The 22,483-nt window shown below is 43.5% G+C and overlaps 1 protein-coding gene across 1 annotated transcript in view; it reads left to right on the top strand.

The window, feature by feature from the left end:
• The window catches only part of lama5 (laminin, alpha 5), a 265,684-nt gene that overhangs the window by 84,804 nt on the left and 158,397 nt on the right, over positions 1–22,483 (top strand). Inside the window, exon 6 of the mRNA XM_055652107.1 lies at positions 820–917. Within this exon, the coding sequence (XP_055508082.1) occupies positions 820–917 (98 nt within the window). The remainder of the gene's footprint in view (positions 1–819; positions 918–22,483) is intronic.

The raw sequence follows: 22,483 nt of genomic DNA on the forward strand, positions 1-22,483 counted from the left end.
ATCGGAATCTGTGCTGTGTTACTTGATCTTGACTGGACTGCCAGTAATGATGTTGTAATCACAGTCTACAGCTGGAGATGTGAATAGCTGCTTACTCTTTGTGCAGCTGCAGTTCACATTTGACATTTGTATAAATAGTGGACAAATACAATAACCGTAGTTAGATGGTCTGCCAGTATTCAATGATGAAGCTTGCATTTTGATTTAAAAGCAAGTTTAATCTGGGGCAGCACAGGGGCTCAGTGGTAGAATTGCTGCCTTACAGCACCAGAGACCCGGGTTCGATCCTGACTACAGTTGCTGTCTGTATGGAGTTTGCATTTTCTCCCCGTGACTGTGTGGGTTTTCTCCGGGTGCTCCGGTTTCCTCCCACATTCCAAAGACGTGCAGGTTTGTAGGTTAATAGACTTCTGTAAATTGTCCCTAGTATGTAGGGTAGAACTAGTATACAGACTAGTTGGTCGGTGCAGACTCGGTGGGCTGAAGGGCCTATTTCCACTGTATCTCTCAATTAAACTAATCTAAGTTGGGCAAACTACTGATGGGCAATGATTGAAAGCAAGTATCAACCAGAAAGAGAAGAAAAATGATTTCACAAACATGCCCATATATAATGAGTTTTGGAGCACACAATTGATTACGTGCACTTAAGAGTGTTTTACAAATTGATTAGATGGTGTATAATTCCAGTTGAATTTTACACCATCTAATCAATTTGGGGGTTGAATTTTTTGGGGGTTAGTTAACCTCCTTTACATTTAATGAAAAAAAACATTATAAAGGTGCAGGCTGTAAATGGCAAATGCTCTTCTCTTTCAGTATTACTACAGTATCAAGGACATCAGTATAGGGGGACGTTGTGTCTGTAATGGTCATGCTGATGTGTGTGATGCTAAGGACCCATCTAATCCATTCCGGTGAGTTTTGGTTTGCGTGCTTTGCTTTTGATTATGAAATGACAATTTAAAATGGAAGCTACGCTCCTGAATTCTATTTTTATTGGTGAAAATAAGATAGGTGACGCAGCGGTAGAGTTACTGCCTTACAGCGCCAGTCCTGACTACGGGTGCTGTCTGTATGGAATTTGTACGTTCTCCCCGTTACCGCGTGGGTTTTCTCCAAGTGCTCCGGTTTCCTCGCACACTCCAAAGATGTACAGGTTTGAAGGTAATTGTAGGTTAATTGCCTTCGGTAAAAAAATTATAAAATTGTCCCTTGTATATATGTATGAAAATGCTAGTGTACAGGGATCACTGGTCGGTGCGAACTTGGTGGGTCGAAGGATCTGTATCTGTAAACTTAAATATAAAATTGTGGATTTAACATCAAAACAGATTGTTTTACTTTATTTTAGTATTGAACCTATTAACTTGATTAGTTACATGCTGCTATGTTTAACTATGCGTCTCTGAAAGCAGAGATTGCTGTTAACGTACATTGACTTGAAAGGCACAAGCCTTCAGGTATGTCAGTGGCAACGTGTTGGTGTGGGAACAATTGTTTCAAACAGTGGGAGGCAGCAAATGAAGCCTGCATCCCACGTGGGATGATTATACATCCCGTGTGGGTTAAATATACTTTCCAGCAGGGGTCAATGGTTAATGAGAGAAACAGCTTGTTCTGGTAGTTAAACTAGGAATAAATGAGTGCCTCCTCGAGTTAGTACCAAGCTGTCTGGGGGTCAATGTCACTATCAATAAAGTGTTGCAGGTAAGTTTACAGTGAGAATCATTCAAGAAAAAAATTGTGCCAATTTATCCTGTTATTGTAAAATAAAAGCAAACAAATCCAGGGAACGCTGGATATTAAGAGTTGGGTAAAGAAAACAAAGATAGTTTATGGCAGCTTTGAAAATGGGAAGGCCCTAAATAAAAGATTTATAGGGTGATATTTAAAATAATTAGGCATGAAAAGAAGGCAAGGAATGACACTGGGGGGCTAAATTAAGAAAATATTAATGTTTTTTTAAGTATATTAAAAGCAAAAGGATAACAAGGGAAATAATTGTCCATTGGGGACCAAAGTGGCAATTTGTGTATGGAGGCAGAGGTTGTTAATGGGGTGTTAAATGAACATTTGCATCTGTTTTCACTACATGGAAGGACTGTAGTTGGAGAATGATGGAGAGGGTTGGTGGAGTTTTAGATGAATTTAGCACCACAAATTAAGTTTTGAGCGATTGGGCCTTAAAGATGGAAAAATCCATAAGGCCTGATGTAATTCCCAGGTTGTTGTGAGAGGCAAGGGAGGAGATTATAGGAACTCTGTCTAAAGTTTTCAAAACTTCTCTGACCACAATAGAAGTGTCATTTGATTGGAGGACAGTGAACATTGTGCCTTTTTTTCCAAAAAGAGTTATAAGGATAGGCCAGGTGATTATAGTTCTAAGTTGACTGGATGTTATGAGTGGGTGATTAAGTATCTTGTTGATGGTGATGAAGAGGTTTGTAGGTTAATTTGTTTTGGTAAAATTGTCCCTAGTGTGTAGGATAGTACTAGCGTACGGGATGATCACGGGTCGGCGTTGACTCGGTGGGCCGAAAGGCCTGATTCTGCACTGTAAAGTTTAAAGGAGGCAATGCAATTTGGGCAGACTCGTAAGGCAAGTGTATAGATCATGTATGTTTTTGTTTTAGAGATACAGCACGAAACAGGCCCTTCGGCCCACCGGGTCCATGACGACCAGCGATTCCCGCACATTAACAATTTTTACATTTAGCAAGCTAATTAACCTACATACCTGTACGTTTTTGGAGTGTGGGAGGAAACCGAAGATCTCGGAGAGAACCCACGCAGCCAACGGGGAGAATGCACAAACTCCGTACAGACAGCATCCGTGGTTGGGATTGAACCTGGATCTCCAGCGCTGCACCACCGTACTGCCCATTGGTGGGATCCCAAAGGTTATTGAAGAGATGATCCCGAGTTTTTGGTACATTTACTGGTCATTGACTCATTCAGACATGCTAGTGATTATTATGCCAGGCTTGTGTGGAAGGGTTTTGGTGGATCAGTGCAGTTGTTGACTGAAGCTGCCATGTAATCGTTGATTCATTGAGGAAGTGGGGTATGATCACTCTCAATGTAATACAGGAAGGGAAGATATGCTACAGATTAAAGATTGTTTGTGTGGTTTAGGGAACTTGCTGTGTGTATCCGTGATTGTATACAGTGGCAGATACAATTTTCCCTGATGAGTCTGTATATTAATCACTAGATTACATGCCTGGCTGTCCTTCCCCTGCTGCAAATGGGAACTGAATGACAGAGACCTTGAGTTGGATGACATTGTCCAGTGAAGTATTTACACTGTGGCTGGTGCTGGAGATCATGTACTGTAAGTGCTGACATCCAGAACAGACGTCTGCTGTCTGAGAACCAAACTCCCTCGCACGTTAAAGGAAATTAATTTTGGGGGCTACATGTGATTAATCAAAGCTGTATAGATTAGTTTGAGGTTAACCAAATATTAGTCTTTAGGCTTTAGAGATACAGTACAGAAACGGGTCCTATGGGCCACCGCATCCGCACTGAATCAGAGATTGCCCCGGTACACCAGCACCATCCTACAGGGAGAATTTACAATTTTACCAAAGCTAATTAACCTACAAACCTGTTTGTCTTTGGATTGTGGGAGGAAACCGGAACACCCGGAGAGAACTCACGTGGTCACAGGGAGAACATGCAAACTCCATCCAGTCAATACCCATAGTCAGGATCGAACCCGGTTCTCTGGCGTTATCAGGCATCAACTCTACCACTGTGCCGCCCTGTCATGTAAGAGTTATTTGCAGATCGCGCTCATTATAGTTTTAAGCCGTGGAAACCTGCAGTGAGATGAGATGAGTAAATGCCTGATCCAAAGCCTTGCAGTGAGTTTGGTTTCGTTTTGTTTAATTTTTGAAATGCAGCACAGAAACAGGCCCTTCGGCCCACCAAGTCAGCGATCCCCGTACTTTGAAGGTAATTGTAGGTTAATTGCCTTCGGTAAAAAAATTATAAAATTGTCCCTTGTATATATGTATGAAAATGCTAGTGTACAGGGATCGCTGGTCGGTGTGAACTTGGTGGGTCGAAGGTCCTGTTTCTGCGCTGTATCTGTAAACTTAAAACTAAAATTGTGGATTTAACATCAAAACAGATTGTTTTAGTTTATTTTAGTATTGAACCTATTAACTTGATTAGTTACATGCTGCTATGTTTAACTATGCGTTTCTGAAAGCAGAGATTGCTGTTAACGTACATTGACTTGAAAGGCACAAGCCTTCAGGTATGTCAGTGGCAACGTGTTGGTGTGGGAACAATTGTTTCAAACAGTGGGAGGCAGCAAATGAAGCCTGCATCCCACGTGGGATGATTATACATCCCGTGTGGGTTAAATATACTTTCCAGCAGGGGTCATTGGTTAATGAGAGAAACAGCTTGTTCTGGTAGTTAAACTCAGAATAAATGAGTGCCTCCTCGAGTTAGTACCAAGCTGTCTGGGGGTCAATGTCACTATCAATAAAGTATTGCAGGTAAGTTTACAGTGAGAATCATTCAAGAAAAAAATTCTGCCAATTTATCCTGTTATTGTAAAATAAAAGCAAACAAATCCAGGGAACGCTGGATATTAAGAGTTGGGTAAAGAAAACAAAGATAGTTTATGGCAGCTTTGAAAATGGGAAGGCCCTAAATAAAAGATTTATAGGGTGATATTTAAAATAATTAGGCATGAAAAGAAGGCAAGGAATGACACTGGGGGGCTAAATTAAGAAAATATTAATGTTTTTTTAAGTATATTAAAAGCAAAAGGATAACAAGGGAAATAATTGTCCATTGGGGACCAAAGTGGCAATTTGTGTATGGAGGCAGAGGTTGTTAATGGGGTGTTAAATGAACATTTGCATCTGTTTTCACTACATGGAAGGACTGTAGTTGGAGAATGATGGAGAGGGTTGGTGGAGTTTTAGATGAATTTAGCACTACAAATGAAGTTTTGAGCGATTGGGCCTTAAAGATGGAAAAATCCATAAGGCCTGATGTAATTCCCAGGTTGTTGTGAGAGGCAAGGGAGGAGATTATAGGAACTCTGTCTAAAGTTTTCAAAACTTCTCTGACCACAATAGAAGTGTCACTTGATTGGAGGACAGTGAACATTGTGCCTTTTTTTCCAAAAAGAGTTATAAGGATAGGCCAGGTGATTATAGTTCTAATTTGACTGGATGTTATGAGTGGATGATTAAGTGTCTTGTTGACGGTGATGAAGAGGTTTGTAGGTTAATTTGTTTTGGTAAAATTGTCCCTACAGATAGTGCTAGTGTACGGGGTGATCACTGGTCGGCGCTGACTCGGTGGGCCGAAAGGCCTGATTCTGCACTGTAAAGTTTAAAGGAGGCAATGCAATTTGGGCAGACTCATAAGGCAAGTGTATAGATCATGTATGCTTTTGTTTTAGAGATACAGCACGAAACAGGCCCTTCGGCCCACCGGGTCCATGACGACCAGCGATCCCCGCACATTAACAATTTTTACATTTACCAAGCTAATTAACCTACATACCTGTACGTTTTTGGAGTGTGGGAGGAAACCGAAGATCTCGGAGAGAACCCACGCAGCCAACGGGGAGAATGCACAAACTCCGTACAGACAGCATCCGTGGTTGGGATTGAACCTGGATCTCCAGCGCTGCACCACCGTACTGCCCATTGGTGGGATCCCAAAGGTTATTGAAGAGATGATCCCGAGTTTTTGGTACATTTACTGGTCATTGACTCATTCAGACATGCTAGTGATTATTATGCCAGGCTTGTGTGGAAGGGTTTTGGTGGATCAGTGCAGTTGTTGACTGAAGCTGCCATGTAATCGTTGATTCATTGAGGAAGTGGGGTATGATCACTCTCAATGTAATACAGGAAGGGAAGATATGCTACAGATTAAAGATTGTTTGTGTGGTTTAGGGAACTTGCTGTGTGTATCCGTGATTGTATACAGTGGCAGATACAATTTTCCCTGATGAGTCTGTATATTAATCACTAGATTACATGACTGGCTGTCCTTCCCCTGCTGCAAATGGGAACTGAATGACAGAGACCTTGAGTTGGATGACATTGTCCAGTGAAGTATTTACACTGTGGCTGGTGCTGGAGATCATGTACTGTAAGTGCTGACATCCAGAACAGACGTCTGCTGTCTGAGAACCAAACTCCCTCGCACGTTAAAGGAAATTAATTTTGGGGGCTACATGTGATTAATCAAAGCTGTATAGATTAGTTTGAGGTTAACCAAATATTAGTCTTTAGGCTTTAGAGATACAGTACAGAAACGGGTCCTATGGGCCACCGCATCCGCACTGATCAGAGGTACACCAGCACCATCCTACAGGGAGAATTTACAATTTTACCAAAGCTAATTAACCTACAAACCTGTTTGTCTTTGGATTGTGGGAGGAAACCGGAACACCCGGAGAGAACTCACGTGGTCACAGGGAGAACATGCAAACTCCATACAGTCAATACCCATAGTCAGGATCGAACCCGGTTCTCTGGCGCTATCAGGCATCAACTCTACCACTGTGCCGCCCTGTCATGTAAGAGTTATTTGCAGATCGCGCTCATTATAGTTTTAAGCCGTGGAAACCTGCAGTGAGATGAGATGAAGAAATGCCTGATCCAAAGCCTTGCAGTGAGTTTGGTTTCGTTTTGTTTAGTTTTTGAAATGCAGCACAGAAACAGGCCCTTCGGCCCACCGAGTCAGCGATCCCCGTACACTAGCCCCATCCTACACATCAAGGATAATTTACAATTTTTATTGATGCCAATTAGCCTGTAATTAGCCTATAATTAGACAAGCCTGTGCGCCTTTGGCATGTGGGAGAAAACCGGAGCACTCGGGGAAAACCCACATGGTCACGGGGAGAATGTATAAACACCTTACAGACAGCACCCATAGTCAGGATCGAACCCGGGTCTCTGGCGCTGTAAGGCAGCAACTCTACCGCTGCGCTATCATGCTGCCAGCTGGTGGCTGGCAGTTGAAACTTTGATTCATTGTCCATAATCCCTTGCCGGGATAGGAATGGAGAAAAGGCTCAAAAGAATGTCCATATGTCTTTTGAGAGTGTGTGTTTTTAATTCTGGCAATGTTGGAGAGTTTATCTGGCATCCTGTGTATCATCAGGTCAATAGCTACATGCTTGGAATGTCGGCTTTTAAAAAGCAGCATTCCTCTCTGTGGCCTGGATTTAAATTTCGCACAAGATTCCGTTAATTGAAAACCAAAGACGTTGACCCAAGCACAAAGTTTCAGAGCATGAAGCCTGGAATGGTGAGATCGACCAAGGGACATTCTTTGGGTAGATGAAGAGAATCTATTTCCGCTATTGTTTAATGTCACAAGAGGGGTCTCAGCCCGAAACGTCACCCGTTCCTTCTCTCCAGAGATGCTGCCTCACCCGCTGAGTTACTCCAGCATTTTGTGTCCACCTTCGATTTAAACCAGCATCTGCAGTTCTTTCTTACACATCTTTAATGTGGGGATGGATGGATTCTTGATTTGTAAGGGTGTCAAGTGTATGGAGAATGGGCTTGAGAGGGAAGGATAGAGTAGCCACGATTGAATGGCAGAGTGGACTTGATGGGCCAAATGGCCTAATTCTGCTGCTATAATTCATGAACATAAGTCTGGATTGAGGCAGAGTGAGGAATCGTTGGAATTTTTTTGACTTGGCCTCCACAGCTGTCAATGGCAATGAATTCCACAGATTCACCACCCTCTGACTAAAGAAATTCCTCCTCATCTCCTTTCTGAAAGTACGTCCTTTTATTCTGTGGCTATGGCCTCTGGTCCCACTAGTGGAAGCATCCTCTCCACATCCACTCTATCCAGGCCTTTCACTATTCGGTTAGTAAGAAGAGTCAAATTTATTGAAGACTTCTCCAGAGAAGATACTTCTATTACACTGGACACCATTGTACCAGGTAGAGCACAGGGCTGTGGCACAGTTGAACAGGATCAGTGAGTTGCATGCACTAACTATGCATTGCCATGCAGTTTCATATAGACACTTAGTTTTTTTATTGTACAGGCAAAGGGATTGATGTCTGCATCAAGCATGGGACCATAATGCCTGTACCAATATGGCAGGCACCACACTTGTGGCTTCTATATTATTTAGTGCAGAGATACAGCATGGAAACAGGCCCTTCAGCCCACGCCGACCAGCGATCACCCCGTACACCAGCACCATCATACACCAGGGACAATTTACAATTTTTACCGCGGCCAATTAACCCACAAACCTGCACGTCTTTGCAGTGTGGGAGGAAACCGGAGCACCCGGAGATAACCCATATGGTCACAGGGAGAATGTACAAACTCCATACGAACAGCGGCCATGATCAGGATCGAACTCAGTGGGGGATGTTTTTATGTTTTATGTTAAATTCTAGAGTGTTGTGTTTATCTTATTTGGGTGCTGCATGGTAACTCAAATTTCACTGCACCAATTGGTGTATGTGACAATACATGTCCTTTGTCCTTTTCTGACCAGCTCACTTAAACTGCTTGCCTTCTTCAAAGCATCTGCCTAGTAGTATGGTATTTAAGACCTGATCAAACTAGTGCACACATTCAGCCAGATACTCGGAGCAAGCAAAGTACCTGATGTATTTTCTTTCCTCTGGGTAACATCTGTTTGCTTGTCTACAGCATTCAGTAGTGTAACCCAGCCATTTTTTCAAAGGATAGCAGATGTGATTTTTCAAGTAGTGTTGGTAATTATCGCTTGGGTATCAATACCTGAATAGCCCGCTGGCTCCCACTCTCACTAATTTCAGGCTAGACTGAATGCAAAGCAGAGCGTTATTCTAACAAGAACATCATCTGGATTTAATTACAAGGCATTGTTTAGCAATTTCAATAAAAGGGTTTAAGTCTTAACATTTGCATATGTGGCTTGGACAATTGCATTCCAAATTTAATTCCAATATTTTATTTAATTTATCACTTGCAGTCATATAGCATGAAAACAATCTCTCTGGTTTAACTTGTCCATGCTGGCTGAGATGCCAAATATAAGCTAGTCTAATTTGCCTGTGTTTGGCCTCTTATCGCTCATCAACTCCTTCCACTGGCAGTTTATACCATGTACCCACCACCTTCTTGGTGAAAAGGGTGCTCCTCAGGTTAATGTTATATCTTTCCACTTTCATCGTAAACCTATGCCCTCTAGTTCTCGATTCCTTTATGCTGGAAAAAAGGTCTTATCTTTTCCCCTCATGATTTTATACGCCTCTACCATATCTCCCCTCACCCCTTCATCTCCAGTGCTCCAAGGAACAAAGTCCTGACCTGCCCAACGTCTTCCCATTGCTCAGGCCCTCCTGTCATGGTAACATCTTTGGACATCATCTCTGCTCTCTCTCCATCTAAATGGCATATTTCCCATAGCAGGGTGACCAAAACTAACACAATACTCCATGTGTGGCCTCACCAGTGTCTTGTACAATTGTAGCACTCCAACTTTTATACTTTATTCCTTGAGCGATGAAGGCCAACGTGCTAAAAGCCTTCTTCATCATCTAATCTACCTGTGACGACACTTTAAGGGAACTATGTATTTATACTCCAAGATCCCTCTGCTCTATGCAGTCCCTAGGGCTTCACCATTTACTTTGAAGGTATTTCCTTCGACATCCTGTGTAGAATCGTTTGGGGATCATTCTTTGTAACCTGACAAATTTTAAAAAGTGGGCCTTAGTTTTGAGATACAGTGCAAAATCAGGTCTTTCGGCTCAACAAATCCGCGCTGATCAGCAATCAACCAATATCCTACACATTAGGGACAATTTACAATTTTTTTTACTGAAGCCAAATAACCTACAAACCTGGATGTCTCTAGAGTGTGGGAGGAAACCAGAGCACCCGGTGAAAACCCACACGGTCATGCGGAGAACGTACAAACTCCATACACACAGCACCCGTAGTCAGGATCGAACCGGGGTCTTTGGTGCTGTAAGGCAGCAACTCTACCGCTGCACCACCGTGACGCACAAGCAGAATCTATTTGCGGTTGAGTTAGTAACAGTGCCATTACATGACCAGGTTAACAAGTTCCAGTCAGGATGAGACCACTGAACAAAACTAATTTGGTTTTGCCACTAATTAAACTAGTGGCATTTGAGCTTGAGAGCATTTGAGCTTGAACTCTGCTTCTGATGTATTCAAGTGACGGGCAGCAAAGTATAATTAAGTCAATGTGCTATTTCACATCAGGCCGAGGCTTCCAACTGACGTGTGGGTTCATCGGAGCAGAGGATGCATAAACTAAACTGTGGAGATGTAAGGATTTGTTTATTCTCGTGAAGAAATCAATGAAGTAAAAAAGCTCTACAAGATAACAAAAGGAGACTTTTAATTTCTTAGTTTATCTACTGTTTAAATAAAGAACTCCTTATCCTTGCTGTCCAAGAGGATTCTTTTGAAAATGCCTAATTTAAAATACTACAATACTACATTTAAAATACTACAATATATTGTAAAGATTACTCGTATAAAGGTATCGTTAAAAAGGCTTCTTTATCTTGGGGTTTAGCGGTTAGTGTGGGACGTCGATAAATACATTTCAGTAAAGAGCAGAGTGCTGTTACAACTCGGTCAATGCCCTCTAACTCCGAAACCAGATTCCTGTATTTAAGCCTGAGCAGTGAGGTTTCTAACCTGGTTAATTACAAGACAATGTGTGCCCCTGACTAAGTGCAGATTTGCCAAGATTCTGTCTGATTACATGGTGTCATTTAAACCAGTCTTCTAATAAAACATGCACTTTGACAGCTTACAGTTAGGGAGGCACAGGGATCCTAAGCATTCCAGAAGAATCTGGTGGTCAATGTAGGGTTGCCAACTTTCTCACTCCCAAATAAGGGACAAAAGGTCAAAATAAGGGACAAATTCACGATGGCAGTTCGTTGACAGACTCGGCCGTGACTGGCTGAATGATGAGTTGGCCCGGGTGCTGGACCGCACACAAAGCCCAGCCGGTGGGCCAGCTGGGGAGTTTTGGCCGGGCAACAGACTTTCCGCACGACGCCGCAAGCAAAGTCCGGCACCCCATCCAACTCGTGAACCAATGGTCGGCCATGAGAAGGAGGGGTGGTGGTGTCGGCGGTAAGCGAAGGTCCGAAGGTCGGACAGCTGGCCAGGCTGCCGACCGACGGGGCCTCTGGGGAGGCGCTGCTGCTGCACTCCATGGGCTGCACTACGTCGGGACGGGTGAGGCGGGGCCGGACGCAGCGCTCCGACCCGACTGTCCCCTCGACCCGAGTAGTAGCAGTCAAATACGGGATAAGATTGGTCCCGTACAGGACAAACCAATTTATCCCAATATACGGGATGTCCCGGCTAATACAGGACAGTTGGCAACCCTAGGTCAATGGCAGGCAGAGTTACTCAATGTTGGCTCGTAAACCCTGTAACTTGGGAACTCTTTGCTCCCTTAAATGGACATTGGGTGAGAATACATTTCCACCCAGAGGCTCCAAATCATCAGGCACGGGTAGTACGGTGGCGCCGTGAAGGTGTTACCGCCTTACAGCGTCCGACACCCAGGTTTGATCCTGACTAGGGTGCTGTGTGTATAGAGTTTGTTCGTTCTCCTCGTGACGACGTGGGTTTTCTCCGGGAGCTCCGGTTTCCTCCCACACTCCAAAAAGGTACACGTTTGTAGGCTAATTGGCTTTTGTAAAATGTCCTCAGTGTGTTTAGGTTAGTGTGCAGGCGGATCACTGGTCGGTCCGGACTCGGTGGGCCGAAGGGCCTGGTTCTGCACTGTATCTCTAATACTAAAACAGAAAGTGAACCATGAATCTGTCCCAGTGGTTCCTGCGTTACAGAGCGAGTGAATGAAGTGAAGGAGAGGCAGAATTGAGAGGCCAGGGGGAGTTGGCGAAGGGAACGGGGGTAGTGATACAGGTGGGTTGGATCTGGAATCAGTTCTGCACACACTTTGCATCACTGTGCAGTTTGTGTGTGCGTCAGAGAGTGAGATGCATGGAGGAACAGACAAACATTTTCCAAGTGTTTTATGACTCAAATCTTATTGAATGCAATGGAATAACTATTAGCCCCTGGTTCAACAGTTGTAACTTTAGAAGCTACAAACTATATCGGCACTGTGCCCGAGTATGAACCTTGGTTCATTCTGGGCTGGGATAGCACACCATTCTATTAACATCTTTAATTAATGTTTCCAAGTATTAACTGCAGATGCTAGAAATCCAAAATAACAAAAAATGTTGGAAACACTCAGCAGGTCAGGCAGCAACTGTGGGAATGGAAATAGGGTTGATGTTTCAGGTCAAAAATGCTTTGTCAGTACAGTAAATCCTCACAATAACGTACCTCTATATAGCAGATTTTGGTTATAGCAGTCCAATTGCGCAACCCCCACCCCCCACCTGCAAGTTACTCAATGATATGGAAAGGATGTTTCCGCTGGTCGTAGCCTCAAAATTATAGGGTGCTCTTTTAGAAAGGGAGCAGGAACTTATTTAGTCAGAGGTTAGTTAATCTGTGGAATTTATTGCCACAGGGGGCTGCAGAGGCCAAGACAATGGATATTTGTAAGGTAGATATAGACAATTTCTTGATTAGAACAGGTTTCAAAGGGGAGTGGGGAGAAGGCAGGAAAATGGGATTAGGAGGCAGAGATCAACCATGATTGGACTTGATGGGCCTAATTCTACTCCTATAACTTGTGACTTGGGATACAGATGGAAACGTTTTAAGTTGCAGAGATTGTGGAGGGAAGATGGAGTAGATTGGACATTCTCTTGAACTTTTACTTATAATATGCCAATGATACTGCTCCCTCAGTATCTTCAAAGAAAATTATTTTGCTTCAACCTTCCTCCCCTCCAACAACAAGGCTCTCCTTTGGTACAGATCCTCCACTGATTTTCCAGCAGCCAGTGGCCTGGCACCTCCTCTAACCCAGACAAAACTATGAGAGTCCACTTAAAATCCCACCGAAAATTTGGCCCCTAGACTGGGTGAGGCTGTCGATCTTGACGGCATCAGGACTTCCGGGCCAATCAGCGGGTTGAACTTTGCCCCCTGCGGCCGGGTCTCTGGAACTCCAGCCCAGCCGTAGCTGGCAAATCCGATCCCATGGACGACTTTGTGGCCCAGTTACTCACCAACGCCATGAACTATGTTTGCCAGCAAAACGGGCAATACAAGCAAGGCTCTGGAACCAAGGGTGCTGGAAAATCAGTGGTGGGCCTGTAATCTGTCTTGGCTCAGTGTATTGTGTTTATTTCCATGTGTACAATGTGGAATTTCTTCTATGTTACATTTATCGCATACCTAATTGTGCAATTGGGTTACAGTAACCTTATTCAATCATTAGCAAATATTATGTGCAGCGCGGTATCCAACCAGTCTCCTGGGGCCATTGCTCATAAACTGGACATTTGCCTTGCTTTCTTCAGTCTTCATAACCTCAGGTTATCAGATCAGATTTCCATGCAACATGCCAGCTCAAGCTTTTATTACAATCTCTCCTCAATTTAGCCGTGTTTTCCAAGCATTGCCAGATGCCTTTTGAAAATGAGGAAAATGATTTTGGGGACCACTATTTAAGTTTAGGTTTGTAATTGTCACGTTTACCATGCTGCAGTGTGCTATCCAATCACGTCAGATAATATGTAGGAAGGAACTGCAGATGCTGCTTTAAACTGAAGACAGACACAAAAAGCTGGAGTAACTCAGCGGGACAGGCAGCATCTCTGGAGAGGAGGGATGGGTGACGTTTTGGGTTGAGATCTTTCTTCAGACTGAAGAAACCTAAATCGGATAATACTGTACATGTAGGAGCCATTCGGATACGTGTGGATCGAACTGCACACGTTCAATACACTCCTCCCTGCCAGCATAGTAATGACAATGGAAACGTTTGAAATTGCCATTACAATACATGAACACCATCATGTGAACTCGGATACAATAGGCAGTTCAAAAGGAAAGATACAGAGTGCAGAGTTCTCAGCATTGTAGTGCAACAGTTCCAGATCAAAGCTCAATGTCCGCAATGAGGTGAAGAAAAATTGGACTTTGCTCTAGATTATGCAAGGACCTTTCACCAGATACCTGTGGGGAAGAAACTGTTTCTGAGTCTGGTGGTGTACACTTTCAACTTCTGTATCTTCTACCCAACAGGAGTGGGCAAAAGCAGGAATAACCAAGGTACGAGAAGTATTTGATTAAGCTGGCTGCTTTCTCAAGCCACATTTCGATCCGAAACATTACCCACCCCTTCACTGCAGAGATGCTACCTGCCCGCTGTGTTACTCCTGCACTTTGTCTCTATCAATGGTGGGGAGCCTGATCTGTGTGATGGACTGGATTATATCTACAACTCTGGAATTTCTTGCAGTCTTGGGCAGTGCTGTGCATAATTAAGCTATGATAAACAGTGTGCTTTCTATGGTGCATTTGTAGGAGTTTGTAAAAGTCATTGGAGAAATACCGAATTTCCTCAGTCTCCTGAGGAAGTCGAGGCATGGTGTGCCTCCTTGGCCATCGTTTCAGTGTGTTGGTGACCACTTTAATGGCGGTCTGAATTTGCAATGGCATTTGTGAGTTTTGCTGCTGGTTCTGCAATCATCAATGAAAAAGAAACACTTTGATTTTAATGTTAGCAAGTTGGTAAACCTTAAGTGGCTAACAGTGAGAAGCACCTTCATGGTGTTAGTACAGTATTGTTTGCATTGGTACAATATGTTGGTTAACTCTCGGCTTCACACTTAAAACCAGAAACCTGAAGTGGTACTAAAATTAATGAATGGCATTGCCATCAAGTAAATAAAATAAAATGAGAGTTGAATCTGAATCACTCACGAGCACAAGAGCATGACTGGACATTAAGGTTGGACGTAGTTTAAATATTCTACACTGTTCCGCTGCATTGCATTGATTTAAAGCTTTGTGGTCACTTTCCCCTAGCTAACAATGATCTATTCTACATTTTCCTTGAACTTTGTCTCCTTTGATGTCTCGTTTTCACACCTTACCCTTCCATATCTCTGTGTCTCCCTCTCCCCTGACTCTCAATCTGAAGAAGCGTCTCTACGCGAAACGTCACTCATTCCTTCCGTCCAAAGATGCTGCCTGGCCCACTGAGTTACTGCAGCATTTTGTGTCTATCTTTAGTGTAAACCAGCATCTGCAGTTCTTTCCTACACATTAAGGAATGGGAGGTCCCTCTCTGAAACATTAACTGTTTCTCTTCCCACACGTACTGCTTGACCTGCTCAATGTCACACATACACGAGTTGTGCATCACTTATTCGGGTTTTATTTCAGATTTCCAGCATTTTTAGTTTTTTTTAAATTTGCATCACTATGTTGTTTCATTAGTTGAGCACAAAAGATTATTCCAGGGCAGATGCTCACAAGGACTGTCCTTTTATTCGGATGTTTATTGACCTCCATTTCACAGCTGCTCCCATCTATACTTTGGGAATCAGCCAGCATTCTTGGAAGCTCCCACTTGCCTGTGGGAGCTAACAGGAAGGGAGATAGGAGCTTCTGCATCATAGCTGTTCTGCAAGGGTGGGGTGATAACGTGCTGAAGGTGCTGACAAAACAAGGCAGAGGGAGAAAAACTAATGTGAGATTGGGGCAGCACGGTGGCGTAACAGTGGAGCTACTGCCTTACAGTGCCAGAGACCCGGCTTTGATTCTGACTGTGGTTGCTCTCTGTACAGAGTTTGTACGCTCTCCCCGTGACCTGCGTGGGTTTTCTCCGAAATCTTCAATTTCTTCCCACACTCCAAGGACATACAGGTTTGTAGATTAATTGGCTTGGCTAAAATGTAAATTGTCCCTAATGTGTGTAAGGTGGTGCTAATGTGAGGGTGTTGGATGGTCGTTGCAGATTCGGTGGGCCAAAGTGCCTGTATCCATCTCTAAACTAAACTAAATCTAATAATGCAGATTCAGAGGTAGAATCTTCAAAGTTAAAGTCTCACCAATCGACACAAATGTGAATCTAAAACTAAAGTAACAAATAAGTTTAGTTTAGAGATACAACATGGAAACAGGCCCTATGTCCCACTGAGTCCACGCCGACCAGCAGTCACCCATACGCTAGTTCTATCCTACACACCAGGGGTAATTTACAGAAGCCAATAACCTACAAATCTGCACGTCTTTAGAATGTGGGAGGAAACCAGAGCACCCAGAGAAAACCCACACGGTCACAGGATACAAACTCCACACAGAGAGCACGTATGTAGTCGGGATCGAAGCTAGATCTCTCGCGATGTAAGGCAGCATCTCCACCGCTGTGCCATTATACCCTGCAAGCTTGACAATTTATTAAATTGTTGCATTGTGGACTCTAAATACAGTCTGAAAAAAGATCCCAACCCGAAACATCCATGTCCTCCAGATATGTCCTCGTTAATATCAGGGTTCTTTGCAGGTAGAGCTGGATGTGACATCATTGTCACAGTACAACTATATAAGGTATTGCAGCTTGGCATCTGCCCTGCTGTTGCCCCGGACTTTGAGAAGCCAGCTTCCTCTGTTCAAGCCCAGGATGGTTCTCCCCACATTGCAGGAAGATACAGTACACGGCTACAGTAGGCTCAGGCTTTAAATCATCCTGGCATGTCCGCTTCCAAGTTTGATCGTGAGCTGCCCTAAGGGATTTCCTGAGACAAACATTAATTATCTTAAGTTGGTGCTTCCAGGTTTCTGTTGGCACCATTTCTTTTAAGTGATGAAATCTCTGGAATTCATTGCCACAGAACGCAGTGGAGGCCAAGTCAATGGATACTTCTGAGGCAGAGATAGATAGATTCTTGATTAGTCTGGGTGTCAGGGGTTATGGGGCGAAGGCAGGAGAATGGGGTTAGGAGGGAGAGTTAGATCAGCTGTGAATGGAAATCCTGAATCAGCCATGATTGAATGGCGGAGTAGACTTGATAGCCCGAAAGGCCTAAATCTGCGCCAATCACATGAACTTAAGTACATCTTAACGTGTTTACAAGAAACTGTAGATGCTGGTATACAAAAAAAAGACATCAAGTGCTAAATTACTATTAAAACACAAAATACTTGTCCTATGACACCAGGAGCAGTGCTCAACCAAGAAAACCAAGCCCAATGCCAAAATAGTATGCAAGCCACCTGTACAAACTTATGCTAGAGGACAATAACTAACTTCATATTCAGTATTAAGCTATCTACATGTTAACAATGGCACAAACTAAATGTTTGACCAAGGAACCCAATCCCAATGCCACATGAGAATCTAAAATGCCTTTACACAGGTAAACAATGGGACACCAAAAACTAGGGGTGTAGATGCCAGTATATCATTGGAGTTATCAAGTGGGCACCTCCCTTCACCGGAGTTTCATTGAGTTAGGCCCACAACACCTCGGGAAAGCTCAAAAATTGTCGTGTCATCCCAGAACCACCCACCTCAATACATGCTCTCACCACCAATGTTACCAGTATGCACTACTAAGCATCTAACTATGTAAATATATGCTAAGTAAAATAATCTACAGACGATCGATTCAACACTCAGACAAATGCTAAACACCCGTGTCCTGTCTCCTCTGGAGAATATGGATGGCTGATGTTTTGGGACCCGATCCCAAAATCACCTCTCTATGTTCTCCACAGATGCTGCCTGACCCACTGAATTACTCCGGCACTTTGTGTCTTCTAATGTAGAATTGTTTCATTACTCTGGCAAAGGGGAACGATTTCTAATTCAGTAGAAGACAAAAGGAAATTATAGAGCTGAAATTTTAGACTGGCTCAACTAATGTTCTGACAAGATTTGTAAAAGCTCAGAAGAATGCCACAGTCAAATATTGTTTTTGTCCGGGAGATTTTGAGGAGTATCCGGGAGTGGGAGCTCGGAAAGTCATTAAAGAGACGAAGGGCATGTTAGGTATCTTGGACATGGGTCGGGAGAGATTGGACCAGCGGGGACAGTATGGAGTCGAGGTACATGGAAATCATTTCAGTGGGGCAGGGGCATGCAGAAATAATGGGAACTCAGTTGGGAATTATACCCCTTCAACTTAAAATCGGACTGAATTTAATCTAACAACTAATCGCCTGTAAAATGTAGTGGAAACACTTCCTCCCACGTGATCTTAATTTTAACCTGATCGGCAATCCAATATGTTTAAGAAGGAACTGCAGATGCTGGAAAATCGAAGGTACACAAAAATGCCTGAGAAACTCAGCGGGTGCAGCAGCATCTATGGAGCGAAGGAAATGGGCAACGTTTCGGGCCGAAAACCTTCTCCCCCACCCCATCAGTCTGAAGAAGGGTTTCGGCCCGAAACGTTGCCTATTTCCTTTGCTCCATAGATGCTGCTGCACCCGCTGAGTTTCTCAAGCATTTTTGTGTACCGGCAATCCAATATGCCAGGTTGATTGCTGTCTGTCATTAAGGTTTTGCACAGTGTGTACCCTGGAGTTCATCATCTTCTGTTTAAAGGCTGTTGAGGTGACTAGTTCATTCAGCAGATAAGCACTCATTCCCGATTCGACCTTGCTTATCACGAGCGGCATACTGGAATGCATCCTGGTTGCCAGATGAGGTTTAACAAGTGAGCGTTGCAGATCCTCCTGAAGGGTTTTAACGTTAAACAGAAACTTGGAATGAGCACATGTTTAACATTCTGATGGGCGTTTTCTTGTGATTATCAATCCGCAGCAAGAGAAACTGGGGCTTGCCTTGGAAGTGAATTATTTGAGGTTTATTTAAAAACTGAGGTTATTTTAATTATTGTGTAGGAAGAAACTGCAGATGCTGGTTTAGACACAAAATGCTGGTGGAATAGGCAGCATCTCTGGAGAGAAGGAATGGATGTCGTTTCACGTTGACACCCTTCCACGGACTGAGTTTCAGGGGAGGGGGAGATACAGAGATAAGGAAGTGTAGGGTGTGAGAACCAGACATCAAAGGGGATGAGATCAAGGAAAATGTAGAATGTCATTGTTAGCTAGGTGTGAACAACAAAGCAAATAGAGATAAACTATAATCAGGGACAGTCAGACTGGTCTGAGAACTGGAAAGGGCGAGGGATGGAGAGAGAGGGAAAGCAAGGGTTAAAAGTTGGAGGTTAATATTCATATCGCTGGGTTGTAAACTGCCCAAGCAAAATATGAGGTCCTGTTCCTCCAATTTGCGCTGGGGCTCACTCTGAAGATTTGAGTTGGTTCTCAGTAGAGCAGAGCCAAGAGGGAACAAATGTTATTTTAAGTTTATATGTGGAGCGGGATTTATTTATTTTCCTTGCAGTTACCAAAATTGGAAGTTGATTGGAATCAAATTGGGCATGTCGACATAAGGATCTGCAGCTGCTGGTTTACAAAGTGCTGGAAAAACTCAGCAGGTCAGGCAGCATCTCTGGAGAACATGGATAGACAAAGATGCAGATAAGGACATTGTTCCTTCTGTCCAGTGTGTCAGTTGTCAAAATTAATTTCACAGATGGTTATACGAGATGAGTAGGATCCCGGCCCGAAACGTCATCTATCCGTGTTCTCTTCAGTTTAGCTTATTGTCACGTGTACCAAGGTACAGTTAGAAACTTTTATTGCATGTTAACCAGTCACTTTATGTCTCAAATTGGGAATGTGATCAGAGGATAGTTAGTAGCAACTCTCTCCAAGTGGTTCATTTCATAAAATCTGTTAAATTGTGATGCAGATTGCTTTTAGGGAAATACCAATGAAGAAGATCCTTTGTTGAACTGGACTCTGTTATGGGGTGACTTTAGCAGTTTCAGCTCCCATGCTGTGAGTTCAATTATCTGAATCTGTGCAAATTGATATACAATGAATGAATCCCTCAAAGCCCTCATTCCAGTACTTGCCAGTCACTGTAAACCCAGCAGCTGGTTTGTAAATTATCTACAGGCAGGCAATAAACCCACAGGCACTGGTGCTTAAAGTTGATTATGCTTTTGGCCTGTTTACTTTTTCACCAAAATAACAGTGTACAGCTACATGAAGAGCAAACAGAACAATTTCCTGCACCTCCTCAATATTATTTTGCAGGAATAGGGGATGAGGATGTTAGGCAATCATTTTTTTATTTTTAACGTACTCTGTCTGCATTTACACTGAACTCAAGTCCATGTTGCAGGTTTATAGTAAATTTATACTGCTTTAACCGTGGCATGCGCTACTCAAAAGGTAGCTCTTAGACAAACGTTGTAAGGTTTTGGTTTAAGGGTGGCACAGCGGCGCAGCTGGTAGAGCTGCTCCCTCACAGTGCTGGAGACCCAGGTTTGATCGTGGCCTCAGTGCTGTCTGTGTGGAGTTTGCACGTTTTCTCTGTGACCACGTGGGTTTCCTTTGGGTGCTGTGGGTTCAAAAGTTCTAGGAGCAGAATTAGGCCATTTGGCCCATCAAGTCCACTCCACCATTCAATCGTTGTTGATCTATCTTCCCCTCCCATTCTCCTGCCTTCTCGCCATAACCCCTGACACCCATTTTCACCTCACCCTTGTTACATAGAAACATAGAAACATAGAAATTAGGTGCAGGAGTAGGCCATTCGGCCCTTCGAACCTGCACCGCCATTCAATAGGATCATGGCTGATCATCCAACTCAGTATCCTGTTCCTGCCTTCTCTCCATACCCCCTGATCCCTTTAGCCACAAGGGCCATATCTAACTCCCTCTTAAATATAGCCAATGAACTGGCCTCAACTACCCTCTTTGTTCCTCCCATATCCCAAAGACGTGTGGGTTTGTTGGTTAATTGTCCTCTGTAAATTGCCCCTTGTATGTAGGGAGTGGAAGCAAAAGTGGGATTACGTGGAAATAGTGTGAACGGGTGGGTGATCGATGGTTGGCGTGGACTCGGTGGGCTGAATGGGCTGTTTCCAGGCTGTATCTTTCCATCAAAACCACTTCACTAGCTGGTCATGTGTGTGCTTAGAGGCGTGTGCTTCCAATAAATTGGGATGAAATTAGCGCTGCTTGCTACTTTTATTTGCACCGTTTATTTTCTTGTACCTGAATGAAGATAGGTGTGATGTTCATGTGCAGTGATTGAGTCTTGAAGCTTTTGCGTAGGAAGAGGGTGTGCATTTGGCCATCATTTCCCAACAGTTGGCAGCTGTATTTCATCCTCCCCTCTTCCCTGCATTGTGAGGCAGGAGCAGCATGACTTTAGGCAGGATTACTGCATCTGACAGTACTAAGAACATGATTCAATAAATGCAGCTGATACTTAAGCTCTTCTGGCTTCATAAATGGGGATTCCTTGTGAAATCTCCATTTATTCCTTTTTCTCCAGAAACCTTCCTGATGTTATTGGAATCCATTGTCTAAGCATTAAAAAAAGCAAAAAAAAGTTTTTCGAAGTTTATTCAGAATTCCATGCTTTTAAAAGGAAACTTAGTAAAAGTCTCTTTAAAGGCCTCCTCTTCCTACTATTAACTTTTTGTTATGCAAAATGTAAAATTAAGTGAGTGAATAGAATCGTTTTTCTTGTGCAAATTATCGTGGGAATGTCAGTTCTTTTGCACTGCTTTCAAAGAGTTTGGTGTGGTTTTCCCACCCTGTCCCCACGGGAACTTGGGAAAGTCTGGACTCTGGGTAGCATCCTCAGCTGCTGTTGATGCCAAGGTTTGGAGACAACCCGCCGAAATAATATGGGAAAGGACCTCTCTTTTCCCCAGAGATCCCAGCTTGGGCGGCACGGTGGCGCAGCGGTAGAGTTGCTGCCTTGCAGAGCTTTCGGCACCAGAGACCTGGGTAACGGGTGCTGTCTGTACGGAGTTTGTACATTCTCCCCGTGGCCACGTGGGTTTTCTCCGAGATCTTTGCTTTCCTCCCACACTCCAAAGACGTACAGGTTTGTAGGTTAATTGGCTTTGTATAAAGTGTAAATTGTCCCTAGTGTGTGTAGGATAGTGTTAATGTGCGGGGGTCGCTGGTCGGCGTGGACTCGGTTGGCCGAAGGGTCTGTTTCCACACTATAATTCTATATTAAATTAAACTAAAAGGCATCTTGCAAGCCAGCGGTTTGTAGCAGAATCTGAGATTCAGTGCTGAAATCTCCAGCTTAGATATTCCCTATTTAAACTTGCAGCATTTTGACTGAATGGATTTCAATGATATTCACTTTGTGAGCAGGTAATGGGTAACGATTAGAACTGAGTGGAGTGGCTAACCCATGTAATATAAAACTTTCTTTTGGCGGCTTTTAAAAGCTACATTGTGTAAATTGGAGGGTGAATTGGAAGAAAATCTGGGATTTAATGATTGGGATAATGGAGGAGCAGCTGTCCAGTGAGTCAGCTGTCAAAGTTCATTTCACAGACGGCTATAAGAAACGAGTGCTGCCTAGAGGCTAAATGAGGTGAACAGAATGGTTGATTTGAGTTATGAATGATCATGCTTGGGGCTCCCGACACCCATTGATAATGTGGTATGTCAGTGAACGGAA

Source organism: Leucoraja erinacea, chromosome 21 (assembly GCF_028641065.1).
Source record: "Leucoraja erinacea ecotype New England chromosome 21, Leri_hhj_1, whole genome shotgun sequence".
Taxonomy (NCBI): Eukaryota; Metazoa; Chordata; class Chondrichthyes; order Rajiformes; family Rajidae; genus Leucoraja; species Leucoraja erinaceus.